This window comes from Musca autumnalis, unplaced genomic scaffold (assembly GCF_047663935.1).
Source record: "Musca autumnalis isolate F117 unplaced genomic scaffold, ASM4766393v1 scaffold_5, whole genome shotgun sequence".
Lineage (NCBI taxonomy): Eukaryota > Metazoa > Arthropoda > Insecta > Diptera > Muscidae > Musca > Musca autumnalis.
The window spans coordinates 73,019,886-73,040,928 of NW_027412088.1; the positions used below are offsets into that span (position 1 = coordinate 73,019,886).

The 21,043-nt window shown below is 27.4% G+C and overlaps 1 protein-coding gene across 14 annotated transcripts in view; it reads right to left on the minus strand.

The window, feature by feature from the left end:
* The window catches only part of LOC141406654 (DENN domain-containing protein 1B), a 106,418-nt gene that overhangs the window by 31,753 nt on the left and 53,622 nt on the right, over positions 1 to 21,043 (minus strand). For all 14 annotated transcript variants that reach the window (XR_012413455.1, XM_073992530.1, XM_073992527.1 and 11 more), the window contains exons 3-5: positions 7,528 to 7,798; positions 7,413 to 7,466; positions 7,085 to 7,345 (exon numbers count right to left, since the gene is read on the minus strand). Coding sequence is in view for 13 of the 14 variants with exons in the window: in XM_073992530.1 (XP_073848631.1) it covers positions 7,085 to 7,345; positions 7,413 to 7,466; positions 7,528 to 7,798 (586 nt within the window). In the remaining variant the exon portion in view is untranslated. The remainder of the gene's footprint in view (positions 1 to 7,084; positions 7,346 to 7,412; positions 7,467 to 7,527; positions 7,799 to 21,043) is intronic.

A 21,043-nucleotide genomic window follows, 5' to 3' on the forward strand; every position in this document is an offset into this window, starting at 1 on the left:
ATTTTCGATATTTTCTATAGATAACAATATTTTCTATTGAATTTATTCCGATAACAATATTTTCTATAGATATTATTGCCGATAATAATTTCTACAGAAATTATTGTCGATAACAATATTTTCTATAGAAATAATTGTCAATAACAACATTGTCTATAGAAATTACAATCGATAACAATATCTTCTATAGAAATGATTGTCGATAACAATATCATCCACAGAAATTATTGTCGATAACAAAATTTTCCAAAGAAATTCTTACCGATAACAATATTTTCCAAAAAAATTCTTACCGATAACAATATTTTCTGTAGAAATTCTTGCCGATAACAATATTTTCTATAGAAATTATTGCCGATAACAATACTTTCTATGGATATTATAATCGATAATAATTTCTATAGAAATTATAATCGATAACAATATCTTCTATAGAAATGATTGTCGATAACAATATCATCTACAGAAAATATTGTCGATAACAATATTTTCTATAGAAATTATTGTCGATAACAAGATTTTCTATAGAATTTATTGTCGATAACAATATTTTCCATAGAAATTATAATCGATAACAATATCTTCTATAATATTATTGTCGATTAAAACATTTTCTATAGAAATTATTGTCGATAACAAGATTTTCTATAGAATTCATTGTCGATAACAATATTTTCAACAGAAATTATAGTCGATAACACTAGTTTCTATAGAAATTATTGTCGATAACAATATTTTCTATAGAATTTATTGATGATAACAATATTTTCTATTGAAATTATAGTCGATAACAATATTTTCTATAGACATTATTGTCGATAACAATATTTTCTATAGAAATTATTGCCGATAACAATACTTTCTATGAATATTATAATCGATAACAATAATTTCTATAGAAATTATAATCGATAACAATATCTTCTATAGAAATGATTGTCGATAACAATATCATCTACAGAAAATATAGTCGATAACAATAGTTTCTATAGAAATTATTGTCGATAAAAAGATTTTCTATAGAATTTATTGTCGATAACAATATTTTTCATAGAAATTATAATCGATAACAACATCTTCTATAATATTATTGTCGATTAAAACATTTTCTATAGAAATTATTGTCGATAACAAGATTTTCTATATAATTCATTGTCGATAACAATATTTTCAATAGAATTTATTGTCGATAACAATATTTTCGTTAGAATTTATAGTCGATAACAATAGTTTCTATGGTAATTATTGTCAATAACAATATTTTTATTGAAATTATTGTCGATAACAATATTTGCTATAAAAATTATTGTCGATAACGATAGTTTCTATATAAACTATTGTCAATAACAATATTTTCTATAGAAATTATTGTCCATAACAATATTTTCTATTGAAATTATAGTCGATAACAATATTTTCTATAGACATTATTGTCGATAACAATATTTTCTATAGAAATTATTGCCGATAACAATACTTTCTATGGATATTATAATCGATAACAATAATTTCTATAGATATTATAATCGATAACAATACCTTCTATAGAAATGATTGTCGATAACAATATCATCTACAGAAAATATTGTCGAAAACAATATTTTCTATAGAAATTATTGACGATAACAAGATTTTCTATAGAATTTATTGTCGATAACAATATTTTCCATAGAAATTATAATCGATAACAATATCTTCTATAGTATTATTGTCGATTAAAACATTTTCTATAGAAATTATTGTCGATAACAAGATTTTCTATAGAATTCATTGTCGATAACAATATTTTCAATAGAAATTATAGTCGACAACACTAGTTTCTATAGAATTTATTGTCGATAACAATATTTTCGTTAGAATTTATAGTCGATAACAATAGTTTCTATGGTAATTATTGTCAATACCAATATTTTTATTGAAATTATTGTCGATAACAATATTTGCTATAAAAATTATTGTCGATAACGATAGTTTCTATAGAAACTATTGTCAATAACAATATTTTCTATAGAAATTATTGTCAATAACAATATTTGGTATAAAAATTGTTGTCGATAACAATATTTTCTATTGAATTTATTGACGATAACAATATTTCCTATAGAAATTATTGCTAATAACAATATTTTCTATAGAATTTATTGTCGATAACAAAATTTTCTATAGAATAATTTCTACAGAAATTATTGTCGATAACAATATTTTCTATAGAAATAATTGTCAATAACAACATTGTCTATAGAAATTACAATCGATAACAATATCTTCTATAGAAATGATTGTCGATAACAATATCATCCACAGAAATTATTGTCGATAACAAAATTTTCCAAAGAAATTCTTACCGATAACAATATTTTCCAAAAAAATTCTTACCGATAACAATATTTTCTGTAGAAATTCTTGCCGATAACAATATTTTCTATAGAAATTATTGCCGATAACAATACTTTCTATGGATATTATAATCGATAACAATAATTTCTATAGAAATTATAATCGATAACAATATCTTCTATAGAAATGATTGTCGATAACAATATCATCTACAGAAAATATTGTCGATAACAATATTTTCTATAGAAATTATTGTCGATAACAAGATTTTCTATAGAATTTATTGTCGATAACAATATTTTCCATAGAAATTATAATCGATAACAATATCTTCTATAATATTATTGTCGATTAAAACATTTTCTATAGAAATTATTGTCGATAACAAGATTTTCTATAGAATTCATTGTCGATAACAATATTTTCAACAGAAATTATAGTCGATAACACTAGTTTCTATAGAAATTATTGTCGATAACAATATTTTCTATAGAATTTATTGATGATAACAATATTTTCTATTGAAATTATAGTCGATAACAATATTTTCTATAGACATTATTGTCGATAACAATATTTTCTATAGAAATTATTGCCGATAACAATACTTTCTATGAATATTATAATCGATAACAATAATTTCTATAGAAATTATAATCGATAACAATATCTTCTATAGAAATGATTGTCGATAACAATATCATCTACAGAAAATATAGTCGATAACAATAGTTTCTATAGAAATTATTGTCGATAACAAGATTTTCTATAGAATTTATTGTCGATAACAATATTTTCCATAGAAATTATAATCGATAACAATATCTTCTATAATATTATTGTCGATTAAAACATTTTCTATAGAAATTATTGTCGATAACAAGATTTTCTATATAATTCATTGTCGATAACAATATTTTCAATAGAATTTATTGTCGATAACAATATTTTCGTTAGAATTTATAGTCGATAACAATAGTTTCTATGGTAATTATTGTCAATAACAATATTTTTATTGAAATTATTGTCGATAACAATATTTGCTATAAAAATTATTGTCGATAACGATAGTTTCTATATAAACTATTGTCAATAACAATATTTTCTATAGAAATTATTGTCCATAACAATATTTTCTATTGAAATTATAGTCGATAACAATATTTTCTATAGACATTATTGTCGATAACAATATTTTCTATAGAAATTATTGCCGATAACAATACTTTCTATGGATATTATAATCGATAACAATAATTTCTATAGATATTATAATCGATAACAATACCTTCTATAGAAATGATTGTCGATAACAATATCATCTACAGAAAATATTGTCGAAAACAATATTTTCTATAGAAATTATTGACGATAACAAGATTTTCTATAGAATTTATTGTCGATAACAATATTTTCCATAGAAATTATAATCGATAACAATATCTTCTATAGTATTATTGTCGATTAAAACATTTTCTATAGAAATTATTGTCGATAACAAGATTTTCTATAGAATTCATTGTCGATAACAATATTTTCAATAGAAATTATAGTCGACAACACTACACCATTTCCACATGTAATTCGAATAATTTCAGTTGTAATTCGAAACATTTCACTTGTAATTTGAGAATTCCAATTGAATTTCGAATTATTTAATTTGTAATTTGAAAATTTCATTTGGAATTCGAATTATTTCATTTGTAATTTGAGAATTCCATTTGATATTCCAATTATTTCATTTGTAATTTGAATTTTTTCATTTGTAATTCGAATTATTTCATTTGAAATTCGAATTGTTCCATTTGTAATTTGAATTTTCTTCATGTGAAATTCCAAATTAAAAAATTCGATTTTTAAATAGAAAAATTCAAATTACAAATGGAAAAATTCGAATTACAAATGAAATAATTCGAATTACAAATGAAAAATTCAAATTACAAATGAAATAGTTCGAATATCAAATGGAATTCTCAAATTACAAATGAAATAATTCGAAATTCAATTGGAATTCTCAAATTACAAGTGAAATGTTTCGAATTTCAAATGAAATAATCAAATTACAACTGAAATTCTTCGAATTACATGTGAAAATGGTGTAGTTTCTATAGAATTTATTGTCGATAACAATATTTTCGTTAGAATTTATAGTCGATAACAATAGTTTCTATGGTAATTATTGTCAATACCAATATTTTTATTGAAATTATTGTCGATAACAATATTTGCTATAAAAATTATTGTCGATAACGATAGTTTCTATAGAAACTATTGTCAATAACAATATTTTCTATAGAAATTATTGTCAATAACAATATTTTTATTGAAATTATTGTCGATAACAATATTTGGTATAAAAATTGTTGTCGATAACAATATTTTCTATTGAATTTATTGACGATAACAATATTTCCTATAGAAATAATTGCTAATAACAATATTTTCTATAGAATTTATTGTCGATAACAAAATTTTCTATAGAATAATTTCTACAGAAATTATTGTCGATAACAATATTTTCTATAGAAATAATTGTCAATAACAACATTGTCTATAGAAATTACAATCGATAACAATATCTTCTATAGAAATGATTGTCGATAACAATATCATCCACAGAAATTATTGTCGATAACAAAATTTTCCAAAGAAATTCTTACCGATAACAATATTTTCCAAAAAAATTCTTACCGATAACAATATTTTCTGTAGAAATTCTTGCCGATAACAATATTTTCTATAGAAATTATTGCCGATAACAATACTTTCTATGGATATTATAATCGATAACAATAATTTCTATAGAAATTATAATCGATAACAATATCTTCTATAGAAATGATTGTCGATAACAATATCATCTACAGAAAATATTGTCGATAACAATATTTTCTATAGAAATTATTGTCGATAACAAGATTTTCTATAGAATTTATTGTCGATAACAATATTTTCCATAGAAATTATAATCGATAACAATATCTTCTATAATATTATTGTCGATTAAAACATTTTCTATAGAAATTATTGTCGATAACAAGATTTTCTATAGAATTCATTGTAGATAACAATATTTTCAACAGAAATTATAGTCGATAACACTAGTTTCTATAGAAATTATTGTCGATAACAATATTTTCTATAGAATTTATTGATGATAACAATATTTTCTATTGAAATTATAGTCGATAACAATATTTTCTATAGACATTATTGTCGATAACAATATTTTCTATAGAAATTATTGCCGATAACAATACTTTCTATGAATATTATAATCGATAACAATAATTTCTATAGAAATTATAATCGATAACAATATCTTCTATAGAAATGATTGTCGATAACAATATCATCTACAGAAAATATAGTCGATAACAATAGTTTCTATAGAAATTATTGTCGATAACAAGATTTTCTATAGAATTTATTGTCGATAACAATATTTTCCATAGAAATTATAATCGATAACAATATCTTCTATAATATTATTGTCGATTAAAACATTTTCTATAGAAATTATTGTCGATAACAAGATTTTCTATATAATTCATTGTCGATAACAATATTTTCAATAGAATTTATTGTCGATAACAATATTTTCGTTAGAATTTATAGTCGATAACAAGAGTTTCTATGGTAATTATTGTCAATAACAATATTTTTATTGAAATTATTGTCGATAACAATATTTGCTATAAAAATTATTGTCGATAACGATAGTTTCTATATAAACTATTGTCAATAACAATATTTTCTATAGAAATTATTGTCCATAACAATATTTTCTATTGAAATTATAGTCGATAACAATATTTTCTATAGACTTTATTGTCGATAACAATATTTTCTATAGAAATTATTGCCGATAACAATACTTTCTATGGATATTATAATCGATAACAATAATTTCTATAGATATTATAATCGATAACAATACCTTCTATAGAAATGATTGTCGATAACAATATCATCTACAGAAAATATTGTCGAAAACAATATTTTCTATAGAAATTATTGACGATAACAAGATTTTCTATAGAATTTATTGTCGATAACAATATTTTCCATAGAAATTATAATCGATAACAATATCTTCTATAGTATTATTGTCGATTAAAACATTTTCTATAGAAATTATTGTCGATAACAAGATTTTCTATAGAATTCATTGTCGATAACAATATTTTCAATAGAAATTATAGTCGACAACACTAGTTTCTATAGAATTTATTGTCGATAACAATATTTTCGTTAGAATTTATAGTCGATAACAATAGTTTCTATGGTAATTATTGTCAATACCAATATTTTTATTGAAATTATTGTCGATAACAATATTTGCTATAAAAATTATTGTCGATAACGATAGTTTCTATAGAAACTATTGTCAATAACAATATTTTCTATAGAAATTATTGTCAATAACAATATTTTTATTGAAATTATTGTCGATAACAATATTTGGTATAAAAATTGTTGTCGATAACAATATTTTCTATTGAATTTATTGACGATAACAATATTTCCTATAGAAATTATTGCTAATAACAATATTTTCTATAGAATTTATTGTCGATAACAAAATTTTCTATAGAATTTTTTGTCGATAACAATATTTTCTATAGAATTTTTTGTTGATAATAATATTTTCTATAGAAATTATTGCCGACAACAAATTGCTGGTGAAAATTTCTATAGATAATACTCGCGTTAATAACTTTGCACATGTATATAAGCTATTTACCGTTTCTAATACCAAATGTGGTACTCCTATTAAATATGGCATGGGAGCACTTAAATAATCTTTGAGCTTCATCGGTAACACGGGTATGAAAATATGCTGCCACACCATGGGATAAAGAAAGGCATTGGCCGCTTGTATACAAGAAGACAAACGATCCAAACGTCTGGAGGTAAAAATTATTCTTCGCTCAGCCAACATAGCGGCGAAGACGGCTATCATATTCTTTGGATCCACAAAGTTATAGTATAAATTTAAATTATGCTGCAATGTATAGAAAAACGAAACGATTGTTAAAGAAGTTTGATTAAATATACTGCAAAGAACTCACATTTTCTGGTATACTGGGCAATTGAAATGGTTTGGGCCTTTCAAATATAAATTGCTACGATAGAAAATTGATAATTATTTGTGGTAATTTTGGTTTACATTCACACTGAGCTTACACTTTGACCCTGACTATAGACCAATTTCAATTGGCTACCCACATCGGGTACTCCACCATTGTAGGCATCGGATAAAAATTGTTGAAATTCTTTTGGATCGGTTCTTCGTAGTTCTGCTAATACTGCTAACAGTCTCAAAAATGTATCATGCCATGGCAAGAGTGTTATAATGACCATTGTTGATTCTGTTTTTGGATCATGTCGGCAAAATCCAAATCGCCATTTTGAATCGTCTGTTGTGAGTACAAATGAATATGATTGTACGGAATCACTGTAAGAGAAGGAGATAAAGAAAAAATATAGTAAATTAGTTTTAATAAATTATATTTTAGCGTGTATCTATTTTCAATATTATGAGTAAAGTATCATCATCATCAATCATTTGCTAATATTTTAATAATACCAAAAATTGAATATAAGGCAAGCCATAATTGTTGTCATGCAATAAGATATTCGATATTCAATTTTTATCGACAATAATTACTAAACAAGAAATGTCGATATCCTCAACAACTTATACACATAACAATACAATTATCGACAATAATTTCTATGGAAAATATTTTTATCGACAATAACTTCTATGGAAAAAACTGTTATCGACAATAATTTCTGTGGAAAATATTGTTATCGACAACAATTTCTATAGAAAATATTGTTATCGACAATAATTTGTGTAGAGAATATTGTTATCGACAATAATTTCTATAGAAAATATTGTTATCGGCTATTTATAAGAAAATGTTGTAATCGAAAATATTGTTATCGGCACTTTCAATAAAAAATATTATTATCGACAATAATTTCTATAGAAAATATTATTAGCGACAATAATTTTTATAGAAAATATTGTTATCGATAAAAATTTCTGTAGAAAATATTGTTATCGACACTAATTTCTTGAAAATTTGAGTATAAAGGAAAATAATCTGATAACCGATGGTGCAAAGGAGCACTCCACGTTTAAGCCTTTCCCCATTTCCGTACACATATTATACAATTTTTACTTAAATTTGTTTCAAGTTTTCTTATTTAAAATTACTTGGAAAATATACGCTTTACGTATTTGTTGCTTTAAAACAATTGCTCTGTTCCAGAACCTGCAAGAAGCTACTATTTTTTACTACGATAACATTTTTTCCCTTATGTTATCGGAAAAAATAGTAAGAATTAGTAGATTCTTGCAGTTCTGGAACAGACCAAATGTTACAAATCCCCTTATTTTTGTTGTATACAACAGACAAATGTATTTGATAAAATATTTTACGTATTTATTTCATTTTGTTTGTGCTCGCGGAAGTGGAGCACAATTCTATTTTATTTATTACTTCTTTGATTTATATGCAAACAAACAAATGCAAATACATACATATGTATGTACGTTGTATATGCATACATAGTACAGTAGAATCTCACAAATTAGAACGCTCACAAATTAGAACCTTCCAGAAATTAGAACAGGGCTTATAAATATATTGAACGTTCTGAAATTAGGCCCCCGGAGTTCTAATTTCTGGACATTTTTTTTATTGAATTTATTTTGAGTCAAAATGTTCAAAAACACATTTGCGTTCTAAAATTAGGCCCCGGGGGTCTAAGTACTGGACATTTTTTTTGTGCTTTTATTTTTTAACAAACATGTGTTTCACTCTGATTTTGAGTTAAAACGTTCAAAAACACACTTACATGATTTTTACGCTCTAAAATTAGGCCCCGGGGGTCTAATTTCTGGACATTTTTGTTTGTGCTTTTATTTTTTAAGAAACATGATTTGTACGCTCTAATTTCTAGATGTTTTTTGTGAAATTTGTGTTTGCAACATTGTTTCCTTTTTGATGAGTGGAAAAGCAATAATTACGCTCTTATGTTATGACACTGCCCGCTTGGGCGATGGGCTAGTTCGGCATCGGAAACTCGTCGATTCTCAGCGTTACAGTAACTAGTTCCACTTCTGACCCCTCACAGTGCAATCAACTGTAAACTTTAACATGGGGATGTCATAGGAGGTAACCAATTGACACTCTATGCATTACCTGTAGGTGGTATTGTACTAGTTCCAGGTTTACAGTCATATACCAGTTTATTTATAAAAAAAAGTGGTGGGAAATAGTCACACAACTGACGCTTCGTCGTTTACTTGGGGATATATAGGTGTTAATTGGTTCCCTTCGCATTACTTATGGGTCAATTGTGAACTAGTACCACTTACCTCTAGTTTAGGACTATTTAAATTGCGACAATTGGAATTGCTAGCGGGTAGAGAGAAGAAGAGGGCGATTTGCATATTTCCGTCGTATTCCTTTTTTATACCAGAACAATATGAACGAAGATATTCATTCCATCAACACTAGCTTCTGTTATTGGATGCTTCATTTATATTAAAGTTATGAAGAAAATGTAAATGTGAATTATTTATACAACTCGTCGTTTAAGTTAAGTTAATTAAGTCGCAACTGACGCCTCCTCGTTTACTTGGGGATAAAAAGGTGACAATTGGTTCCCTTCGCATTACTTAGGGGCCAATATTTGTACTAGTACTGATTAGAACTAGTTCTGGACTACTTAAATTGCGACAATTGGAATTTTCGTCCCCACAGGGTGAGTTCTAATTTGGTGGTGAATTGTCTCTTAACAAACTCAAACATCAATTGAAGAGAACACTTGTTTCGCTCCTTTCTTTGCAACTTCACGTAAAAAAGTAACGGTTATTAACTTAGTTGTTTGTTTACGTTTTGTTACAAATTGATCAAATGAAAACAAATTCTTATCAGTTTGCAATTGAAGTTGAATGAAAGTGTAACTCCAAGAAGTTTTTAAAAATGTCAAATAAACGTAAGAAGAACACCTTGTCATTAGAAACAAAAGCGAAAATTTTAAAACGGCTTAATGATGGCGAGAGTTTAAATAGTTTAGCTAGAAGTTTTAATGTGACAAAATCTTCCATTAGCTACATTAAGTCAAAAAAAGAAGAAATTATGAGTGCTTTTGGTAGCACCTACCAAGAAGCAAAGAAAAAGTCGCTACACAATGCAGAACATGAAGAAATGGAACGTCGTCTATATGCTTGGTTTTTAAATCAGCGAGAAAAGAAAAATACCGTAACTGGGCCGATATTGAAGGCAAAAGCTAAGTCAATTTTTAAAGAATTGTACCCCGATAAAGATGAAAAATGTTTCACTGCAAGTGATGGATGGTTCGCAAAATTTAAAAAACGACACGGAATACGATTTTTAAAAATTAGTGGGGAAGTGTTGTCAGCTGATACTAGCGAGTGCATTCCATTTCTTCACAGATTTCGAGCTAAAGTTGCAGAAATGGACTTAAAAGAGTCCCAAATATATAATGCAGACGAAACCGGGTTATTTTTCCGTTGCCTTCCTGATAAAACATTTGTAGCAGCAGGCGAAAAAACTGCTAAAGGATTTAAAATTCAAAAAGAACGTGTTTCAATTTTGCTTTGCTCAAATTCTGATGGCTCACATAAACTAAAGCCACTAGTTATCGGAAAAGCAAAAAAGCCAAGATGTTTTAAGGATTTCAACAACCCACTTCATTATGATTGTTCAACAAATGCTTGGATGACTTCTCGAATCTTTTATGATTGGTTTCACAACAAATTTATAAAGGAAGTAGGTTTATCTATTTTACATTTTATTTTCGTATAAATACATTAAACACATTTTACAGGTTGTTGAATTTTCAAAAGAAAATAACTTGCCTCCAAAAGCTCTTCTACTTTTGGATAACTGTACTGCACATTTACCAATAGAAAAACTTCAAAGTGAGGATGGAAACATAATTGCATACCTTTTACCACCAAATGTGACATCCGCCTTGCAACCAATGGATCAGAATCCCATTAAAATGACAAAACTTATTTACAGAAATAAATTACTGGTTAAATTAATAGGGGAAGGAGATGCCATTGACAAGATTTTAAAAAAATTTTCAATTCGAGAAGCGATAATATTGCTTAATAAAGCTTGGAATGAAGTTTCACAAACAGTTTTGAAAAATTCTTGGTCAAAATTACTCAATTGGGATTCACGTGGTTACGATAGCGATGATGACATACCACTAGCACTATTATTTCCACGAAATCTGGATTGCTCAGAAGTAATTGAAGACAATTTAAATCTTTTAAATCATGTTGCAAACAACCCAATAAGCGTAGATGAAGCAGAAAAATGGAATGAAGATGCATTTGTCGAAGGAAGTGATGAAGAAAATAGTGACGAAGAGTTATCAGAAAGTAGTGATGTTGTCGACGAAACACCCATAGTATCAGATTTAAAGGCTTTAGAAGGTGTGAATACTGCCATACAATGGCTCAAAAATAATGATGAATTGTCTAGTAAGCATATGAGCAATCTTTTAGATTTTCGCAATGATATTGTTATGCACAGTGCAAGAAAGCCAAAAAAACAAACTACTATTACTTCATTTATGTTAAGAAAAACTTAAAAAAAAATTAAACAGATCTAAAAATCTATGTATGTATTGTATGAATTAAAAATTTTTGTTTTGTTTGAATGAAATAAAATTAAAATAAAGTATTTTCTATGTATATGCCTTCTTGAATGACTAGATTTGATCATTTTTGGACGAAAAAAAAAACGTCCAGAAATTAGAACCATTCACAAATTAGAACGGTCCAAAAACACTAGGGGGCCTAATTTCTGAGATTCCACTGTATTTTGAATGCATTTTATAACAATTCAAATGCATATTGTTTCCATTCTTCATGTTTACAGAATAAAAACTGCACGATTTTAAAATAAATCAAATCAAAGGCTTTCACACACACACAAACTATTTGTCAATTTAAATATAAATTGAAGTGTAAATGTTTATTTACAATTTGTATCAATTGTTTAACGTTAAACGATTTATATTAAAGAAGAAAATATTTGGAAAATATAATCGATTTTCAATGTGAAAGGATTTACGACTTTTTGGAAGAAATATAATATTAAGTAAGTAATTGCTATCGACAATTCTTTTGAGATGAAATGTCGATAGAGACAATTTTGTTATCGAAAATAATTTCTATTTAAAACGTTGTTATCGACAATAACTTCTATAGAAACTATTGTTATGGACAATAATTTCTATAGCAAATATTGTTATCGACAATAATTTCTATAGAAAATATTGTTATCGACAATAATTTCTATAGAAAATATTGTTATCGACAATAATTTCTATAGAAAATATTGTTATCGACAATAATTTCTATAGAAAATATTGTTATCGACAATAATTTCTATAGAAAATATTGTTATCGACAATAATTTCTATAGAAAATATTGTTATCGGCAATAATTTCTATAGAAAATATTGTTATCGACAATAATTTCTATAGAAAATATTGGTATCGACAATAATTTCTATAGAAAATATTGGTATCGACAATAATTTCTATAGAAAATATTGGTATCGACAATAATTTCTATAGAAAATATTGGTATCGACAATAACTTCTATAGAAAATATTGGTATCGACAATCATTTCTATAGAAAATATTGTTATCGACAATAATTTCTATAGAAAATATTGTTATCGACAATAATTTCTATAGAAAATATTGGTATCGACAATCATTTCTATAAAAAATATTGTTATCAACAATAATTTTTATAGAAAATATTGTTATCGACAATAATTTCTATAGAAAATATTGTTATCGACAATAATTTGTAACATGCAACTGCGCTTCAATTTTCCATTTCAAAATTTAACGTTCAGTAGCAAGCAATTTTACTGCTTTCAGCGACATCTCTCGGCCTTTGTTTCCCTCTTATAGTCTCCCTCCCCATATCGTTTATTAACGCTTTCTACTTGTCAGTTAATTTATCAACTTTTAGGCCTGGAAGTGCTGTGCACTTTATGGATTTCTGCATGGCTTCTTCGTACAAAACCGAAGGAAATTCTGCCATTTTGCCGGTAGTAATCTCCCAGTTCAGTCAACAGTCAAAATTAATATTTTCCAATTAATATTTTCCAACTATGGTTATTGAAGTAATTCTTAAATCGTTTTTATTTAAGTAATTCACAATCGTTTATGTGAGTATGACCATTGGATTCGCAGATAATCGGACATTAATGGTAAACAATCCATTTAGCAGTAGATTACGTTAGTCGGTGGTCATTCTATTGTATTAAATATAAATAAATACGTCATTGAACAGCTACTACATATTCTGCTGGTTGACATACTCTGTTGAGGTAATACGATCGAAATTTCTGTTCTCCTTGTTTTCTAAATTGTTCACTCTCCAGCAGATTGACCAGCCCATTGGGTTAGCGGTATTTGCCAGAGGTTTTGTACGCCGACGTTCTCTGGAGACAATTTGAAAACAGAACAAAATTTATAATAAACATGCCAACACCTTCAGTTCAATGTAATTGCCCTGGAGATCACATGTCTATCGTTTACTTTATTGTGCTTGAAACTACAGAAACCTTGCAAGTTCGACTATAAAGTGTATTTCCGTGTTTGAGGCAATATTTGTGCACCATAACTACTTGGAATAAAAACAAAAACTTCAGTGACAATCCAATATAAAGTTTGTACCTCAAGATATACTACAATCGATTCGAGGATAGGTATTCAATTGCGGCTGTGAATTTTGGCAGAGCATTAGAATAGTGGCGTAAGAAAATATATTTTCTCCCCATCAGTGTTTACAAAGTCTTCAAGAAACATTTGCTTCAACAAATGCCGATGGTTCAGACAATGTGCAAAAACTACAGTTGTTGACCAGCAAGTGTTAAGGAAATTAATGCTTTAAACCCTTTTTCCTATTGGAGCCGAGTTTTGTGTTATTGAAATTAAATTGCACATCACTTAAAAAATCATCATTATCATACGTGCATAATTAAGTTTAGTGAGATCGACAATATCGGTAAGCTAACCTAGTTATTAATATATATTTACGGTACCGTTTCGTTGAATAGTGAACCTAATAAACACACATATTACAAATTTATCTCTGTGATTACAAAAAAATCAAAGCTTACCATCTCCGATTCCATTTCGTAACAGAGTACTGTGTGGTTGTTGAGATTGTTTCACTATTCTCCGATTTGAGTACATATTATGTTAAGTCTAACAGAATTTCTCCACTGTTAATGACTAGGTCAACTTTAACAGAATAGATATTGGGATACAATTCTCTCCTAAATTAATAGCATTCAAAGAGAGCATCGACAGAGGAGTTATCATCAAATTCTATTTCTTTTCACGAGAATGCAAAAGCAGTCAGCTCTGCGAAAGATCTTTCGGCGGCAGCGGCGAGCAGCGAAGAACGTAAGTGAACGGTTTTATTTTTAATTTTGTTTTATCATTACTTCTTGTATTTTCACAACATAGTTCAATATTGGTTATGATAATCTAAGATAATTAATGCATGATTCTGATAGATACAATCTTTGATATCGAGAAGTAATTACAGTGGGACATCGATATAGTTAAAATACATGTCCATGTTAAATGACTCTCTTTGGTTTAAAATTTCACCCGGTTAAATTGACAGTGATCTTACATGAGTTTGCATTTCAAGTCTTTATTTTTATTATCCCTTTGTCTACAGAATAATTAACCTAGTGCCATTGAAACTCAATTATTGTTATGAACTATTTCGAATATACTAAGAGCCCACTTATAGTTGAATATCTTAAATTATAATAGTTATAAGTGAAATTTAAGATAAACTATAATTAGACAACTTATTGTTTAAGATAATTGAACTGTTGTCGTTTATTAAACGCTAGTCTATTTGAATATCAAATCCAAATCTAATTTAATGAAATTAATACTCGTCACTTTATTGTCTTAGGACTAACAACTAGCGAATGTATAGTCTAAGATATTTTGGAATAAATTCACTCATCATGAGCTTCAACTAAATACTCCCTTGTCTGTTTGAGGATGTAACCATATGTGATTGATAGGCTGGTAGTTTGGGTATTACCAGAACTTAATCTTTTATTGATCAGTGAGTAATACAGGTGGGAGGGTAGTTAGGTAATATAACACCATTAACCTAACGTATGATACAAAGCCACGAGTCTTCTAATTTTCTATCAACTACCCTGTTGAACCTTTTACCAAGCACGCAAACTAAAATAATATTTTAATATTGCCAAATATTTACTCAGGGTTGCTAGAATCACCGAACTCCATCCATTCTGACGAGCAATAAGGCCGTGGACAATGCGTGCTATCTTTTTCTAGCATCTGGAGAATGTATACATCCGAACTCGAATTCTTTTAAGGAGCAATATTATAAATTTCTATATAAAATATTGTTATCGACAATAATTTCTAAAGAAAATATTGTTATAAATAATATTTCCAATAGAAAATATTGTTATCGACAATAATTTCTATAGAAAATATTGTAATCGACAATATTGTTATCGGCAATAATTTCTATAGAAAATATTGTTATCAACAATAATTTCTATAGAAAATATTGTTATCGACAATAATTTTTATAGAAAATATTGTTATCGACAATAATTTTTATAGAAAATATTGATATCGACAACAATTTCTATAGAAACAAAATTTCTAATTAAAACGTTGTTATCGACCATATTTTCTATAGAAACTATTGTTATGGACAATTATTTCTATAGCAAATAATGTTATAGACAATAATTTCTATACAAAATATTGTTATCAACAATAATTTCTATATAAAATTTTGTTATCATGAACAACTTTTTTGTTATCATGAACAATATTATTATTGACAATATTTTTCATAGAAAATATTGTTGTCGACAATAATTTCTATAGAAAATATTGGTATCGACAAAAATTTCTAATTAAAACGTTGTTAGCGACAATATTTTCTATAGAAACTATTGTTATGGACAATTATTTCTATAGCAAATATTGTCATCGACAATATTTCCAATAGAAAATATTTTTATCGCCAATAATTTGTATACAAAATATTGTTATCGACAATAATTTCTATAGAAAATATTGTTGTCGACAATATTTCTATAGAAAATACTGTTATCGGCAATAATTTATATTCAAAACGTTGTTATCGACAATAATTTCTATATAAAATTTTGTCATCATGAACTACTTTTATAGAAAAATATTATTATTGACAATAATTTTTATAGAAAATATTGTTATCGACAATAATTTCTATAGAAAATATTGTTATCGACAATAATTACTATAGAAAATATTGTTATCGACAATAATTTCTATAGAAAACATTGTAATCGGCAATATTGTTATCGGCAATAATTTCTATAAAAAATATTGTTATCAACAATAATTTCTATAAAAATATTGTTATCGACAATAATTTCTATAAAAAATATTGTTATCAACAATAATTTCTATAGAACATATTGTTATCGACAATAATTTCTATAAAAAATACTGTTATCGACAATAATTTCTATAGAAAATATTGTTATCAACAATATATCCAATAGAAAATATTGTTATCGCCTACAATTTCTATACAAATATTGTTATCGCCTACAATTTCTATACAAATATTGTTATCGCCTACAATTTCTATAGAAAATATTTTTATCGACAATAATTTCTATAGAAAATTCTGTAATCGACAATATTGTTATCGGCAATCATTTCTATAAAAAATATTGTTATCAACAATAATTGTTATCGACAATATTGTTATCGGCAATCATTTCTATAAAAATATTGTTATCAACAATAATTTCTATAGAAAATATTTTTATCGACAATAATTTCTATAGAAAATATTGTTATCAACAATATTTCCAATAGAAAATATTGTTATCGACAAAAATATTGCTATCGCCTACAATTTCTATAGAAAATATTTTTATCGACAATAATTGCTATAAAAAATATTGTTATCGACAATAATTTCTATAAAAAATATTATATAGAAAATATTTTTATCGACAATAATTTCTATAGAAAATTCTGTAATCGACAATATTGTTATCGGCAATCATTTCTATAAAAAAATATTGTTATCAACAATAATTGTTATCGACAATATTGTTATCGGCAATCATTTCTATAAAAAAAATATTGTTATCAACAATAATTGTTATCGAAAATATTGTTATCGACAATAATTTCTATAGAAAATACTGTTATCGACAATAATTTCTATAGAAAATATTGTTATCAACAATATGTCCAATAGAAAATATTGTTATCGCCTACAATTTCTATACAAATATTGTTATCGCCTACAATTTCTATAGAAAATATTTTTAACGACAATAATTTCTATAGAAAATTCTGTAATCGACAATATTGTTATCGGCAATCATTTCTAAAAAAAATATTGTTATCAACAATAATTTCTATAGAAAATATTGTTCTCGACAATAATTTCTATAGAAAATATTGTTATCGACAATAATTTCTATAAAAAATAATGTCGTTGACAATAATACCAATAGAAAATATTGTTATCGACAATAATTTCTATAGAAAATGTTGTTATCGACTATAATTTCTATAGAAAATATTGTTATCGCCCACAATTTCCATAGAAAACATTTTTATTCACAATAATTTATATAGGAAACATTTTCATCCACAATAATTTCTATAGAAAATATTGTTATCGACAATAATTTCTATAGAAAATATTGTTATCGACAATAATTTCTATAGAAAGTATTGTTATCGACAATAATTTCTATAGAAAATATTGTTATAGACAATAATTTCTATAGAAAATATTGTTATCGACAATAATTTCTATAGAAAATATTGTCATCGACAATATTTCCAATAGAAAATATTTTTATCGCCAATAATTTGTATACAAAATATTGTTATCGACAATAATTTCTATAGAAAATATTGTTGTCGACAATATTTCTATAGAAAATACTGTTATCGGCAATAATTTATATTCAAAACGTTGTTATCGACAATAATTTCTATATAAAATTTTGTCATCATGAACTACTTTTATAGAAAAATATTATTGACAATAATTTTTATAGAAAATATTGTTATCGACAATAATTTCTATAGAAAATATTGTTATCGACAATAATTACTATAGAAAATATTGTTATCGACAATATTGTTATCGGCAATAATTTCTATAAAAAATATTGTTATCAACAATAATTTCTATAAAAATATTGTTATCGACAATAATTTCTATAAAAAATATTGTTATCAACAATAATTTCTATAGAACATATTGTTATCGACAATAATTTCTATAGAAAATACTGTTATCGACAATAATTTCTATAGAAAATATTGTTATCAACAATATATCCAATAGAAAATATTGTTATCGCCTACAATTTCTATACAAATATTGTTATCGCCTACAATTTCTATAGAAAATATTTTTATCGACAATAATTTCTATAGAAAATTCTGTAATCGACAATATTGTTATCGGCAATCATTTCTAAAAAAAATATTGTTATCAACAATAATTTCTATAGAAAATATTGTTCTCGACAATAATTTCTATAGAAAATATTGTTATCGACAATAATTTCTATAAAAAATAATGTCGTTGACAATAATACCAATAGAAAATGTTGTTATCGACAATAATTTCTATAGAAAATGTTGTTATCGACTATAATTTCTATAGAAAATATTGTTATCGCCCACAATTTCCATAGAAAACATTTTTATTCACAATAATTTATATAGGAAACATTTTCATCCACAATAATTTCTATAGAAAATATTGTTATCGACAATAATTTCTATAGAAAATATTGTTATCGACAATAATTTCTATAGAAAGTATTGTTATCGACAATAATTTCTATAGAAAATATTGTTATAGACAATAATTTCTATAGAAAATATTGTTACTTACTTACTTACTTAGCTGGCATTTAAAAGAACATTTGTTCCATAAGCCGAACTAAGAAAAAATCTCCAATCCTCTCTGTTTGCTGCTGTATTTTCCCAATCTGGGATATGTAGCTTTGTGATATCTCGTTTCACTTGTTCGCTCCAACGAAGCTTTGGCCTTCCAGATCTGCGAGAACCTCCATGCGGCCCGTATTTATACGCCTTTTTAGCGGGTTCATCATCACTCATTCTTATAACATGGCCTAGCCATCGCAATCGTTGTATCTCGATTCGTTCAACTATATTGATGTCATTGTATAGTTGATACAGCTCGATGTTCATACGACGCCGATATTCGCCGTCAACACAGATTGGCCCGTAGATCTTTCGAAGAATTTTTCTCTCAAACACACAAAGCACTGCCTTATCTGCTTGAGCAAGTACCCATGCTTCGGAACCATACATTAGCACGGGTAGTATCAGTGTTTTGTACAGTGTTATTTTTGTTTGACGAGAGGTGGCTTTATTCCTAAACTGCTTACTCAGCCCAAAGTAGCATCTGTTAGCCAACACTATTCTTCTTCGTATTTCACAACTGATGTTATTTGTTGTGTTTATGGCGGTGCCGAGGTAGACGAAGTCCTTTACTACCTCAAAATTATAGGTACCAACATTCACAGATGGTGCGGTGTTTATGGACATATTACGCGTCGATACCATCAACTTGGTTTTTACGCCGTTTACTGCCAGACCAACTTTAGCAGATTCTCTTTCGACTTTTGCAAAGGTGTCAGTTACTTCCTTTACCGATCGACCCATGATGTCAATGTCGTCGGCATAAGCCAGTAACATGTGGCTGTTCGTGTATATCGTTCCATTTCTTTTGACCTTCGCGTCTCGTATGACCTTTTCCAGCAGGATGTTGAATAGATCACACGACAGGCCGTCTCCTTGTCTGAAACCTCTTTTGGTAGTAAACTCTTCGGAGAGGTTCTTTCCAATTTTAACTGAGGATCTCGTCTCAGTTAATGTCATTCTACAAAGTCGAATGAGCTTTGCAGGAATACCAAAATCAGACATGGCTTGGAACACCTTTGAACGTATAGGGCTGTCGAATGCTGCTTTATAATCGACGAAAAGATGGAAGGTGTCGATCTGCATTTCTTGGGTCTTTTCCAGGATTTGTCTCAAGGTAAATATCTGGTCAATGGTGGATTTGCCAGGTCTAAAGTCGCACTGATAGGGTCCAATAATTTCATTGACCATAGGCTTTAGTCTCTCACACAATATGCCAGATACTATCTTATATGCAATAGGGAGCAGACTTATGCCCCTATAATTGGAGCACACAGTCTTATCACCCTTCTTGTGGACTGGACATAGGATGCTCACGTTCCAATCGTCGGGTACGCGTTCTTCCTGCCAGATGGTGCTAACTAGCTGATGCATACACCTTATCAGCGTGTCGCCTCCGGTTTTGAACAGCTCGGCTGGTAGGCCATCTGCTCCTGCCGCCTTATTATTCTTCAGCCGGTTTATTGCTGTCCTTACCTCATCTTGGCTGGGCGGTATACATTCAATACCATCATCTGGGATTGGATCTGTGGTATCTTCGCCGTCTTCACTGCTATCGGATACCAACAGTTTGGAAAAATGTTCTTTCCATATCCTGAGCACACTAT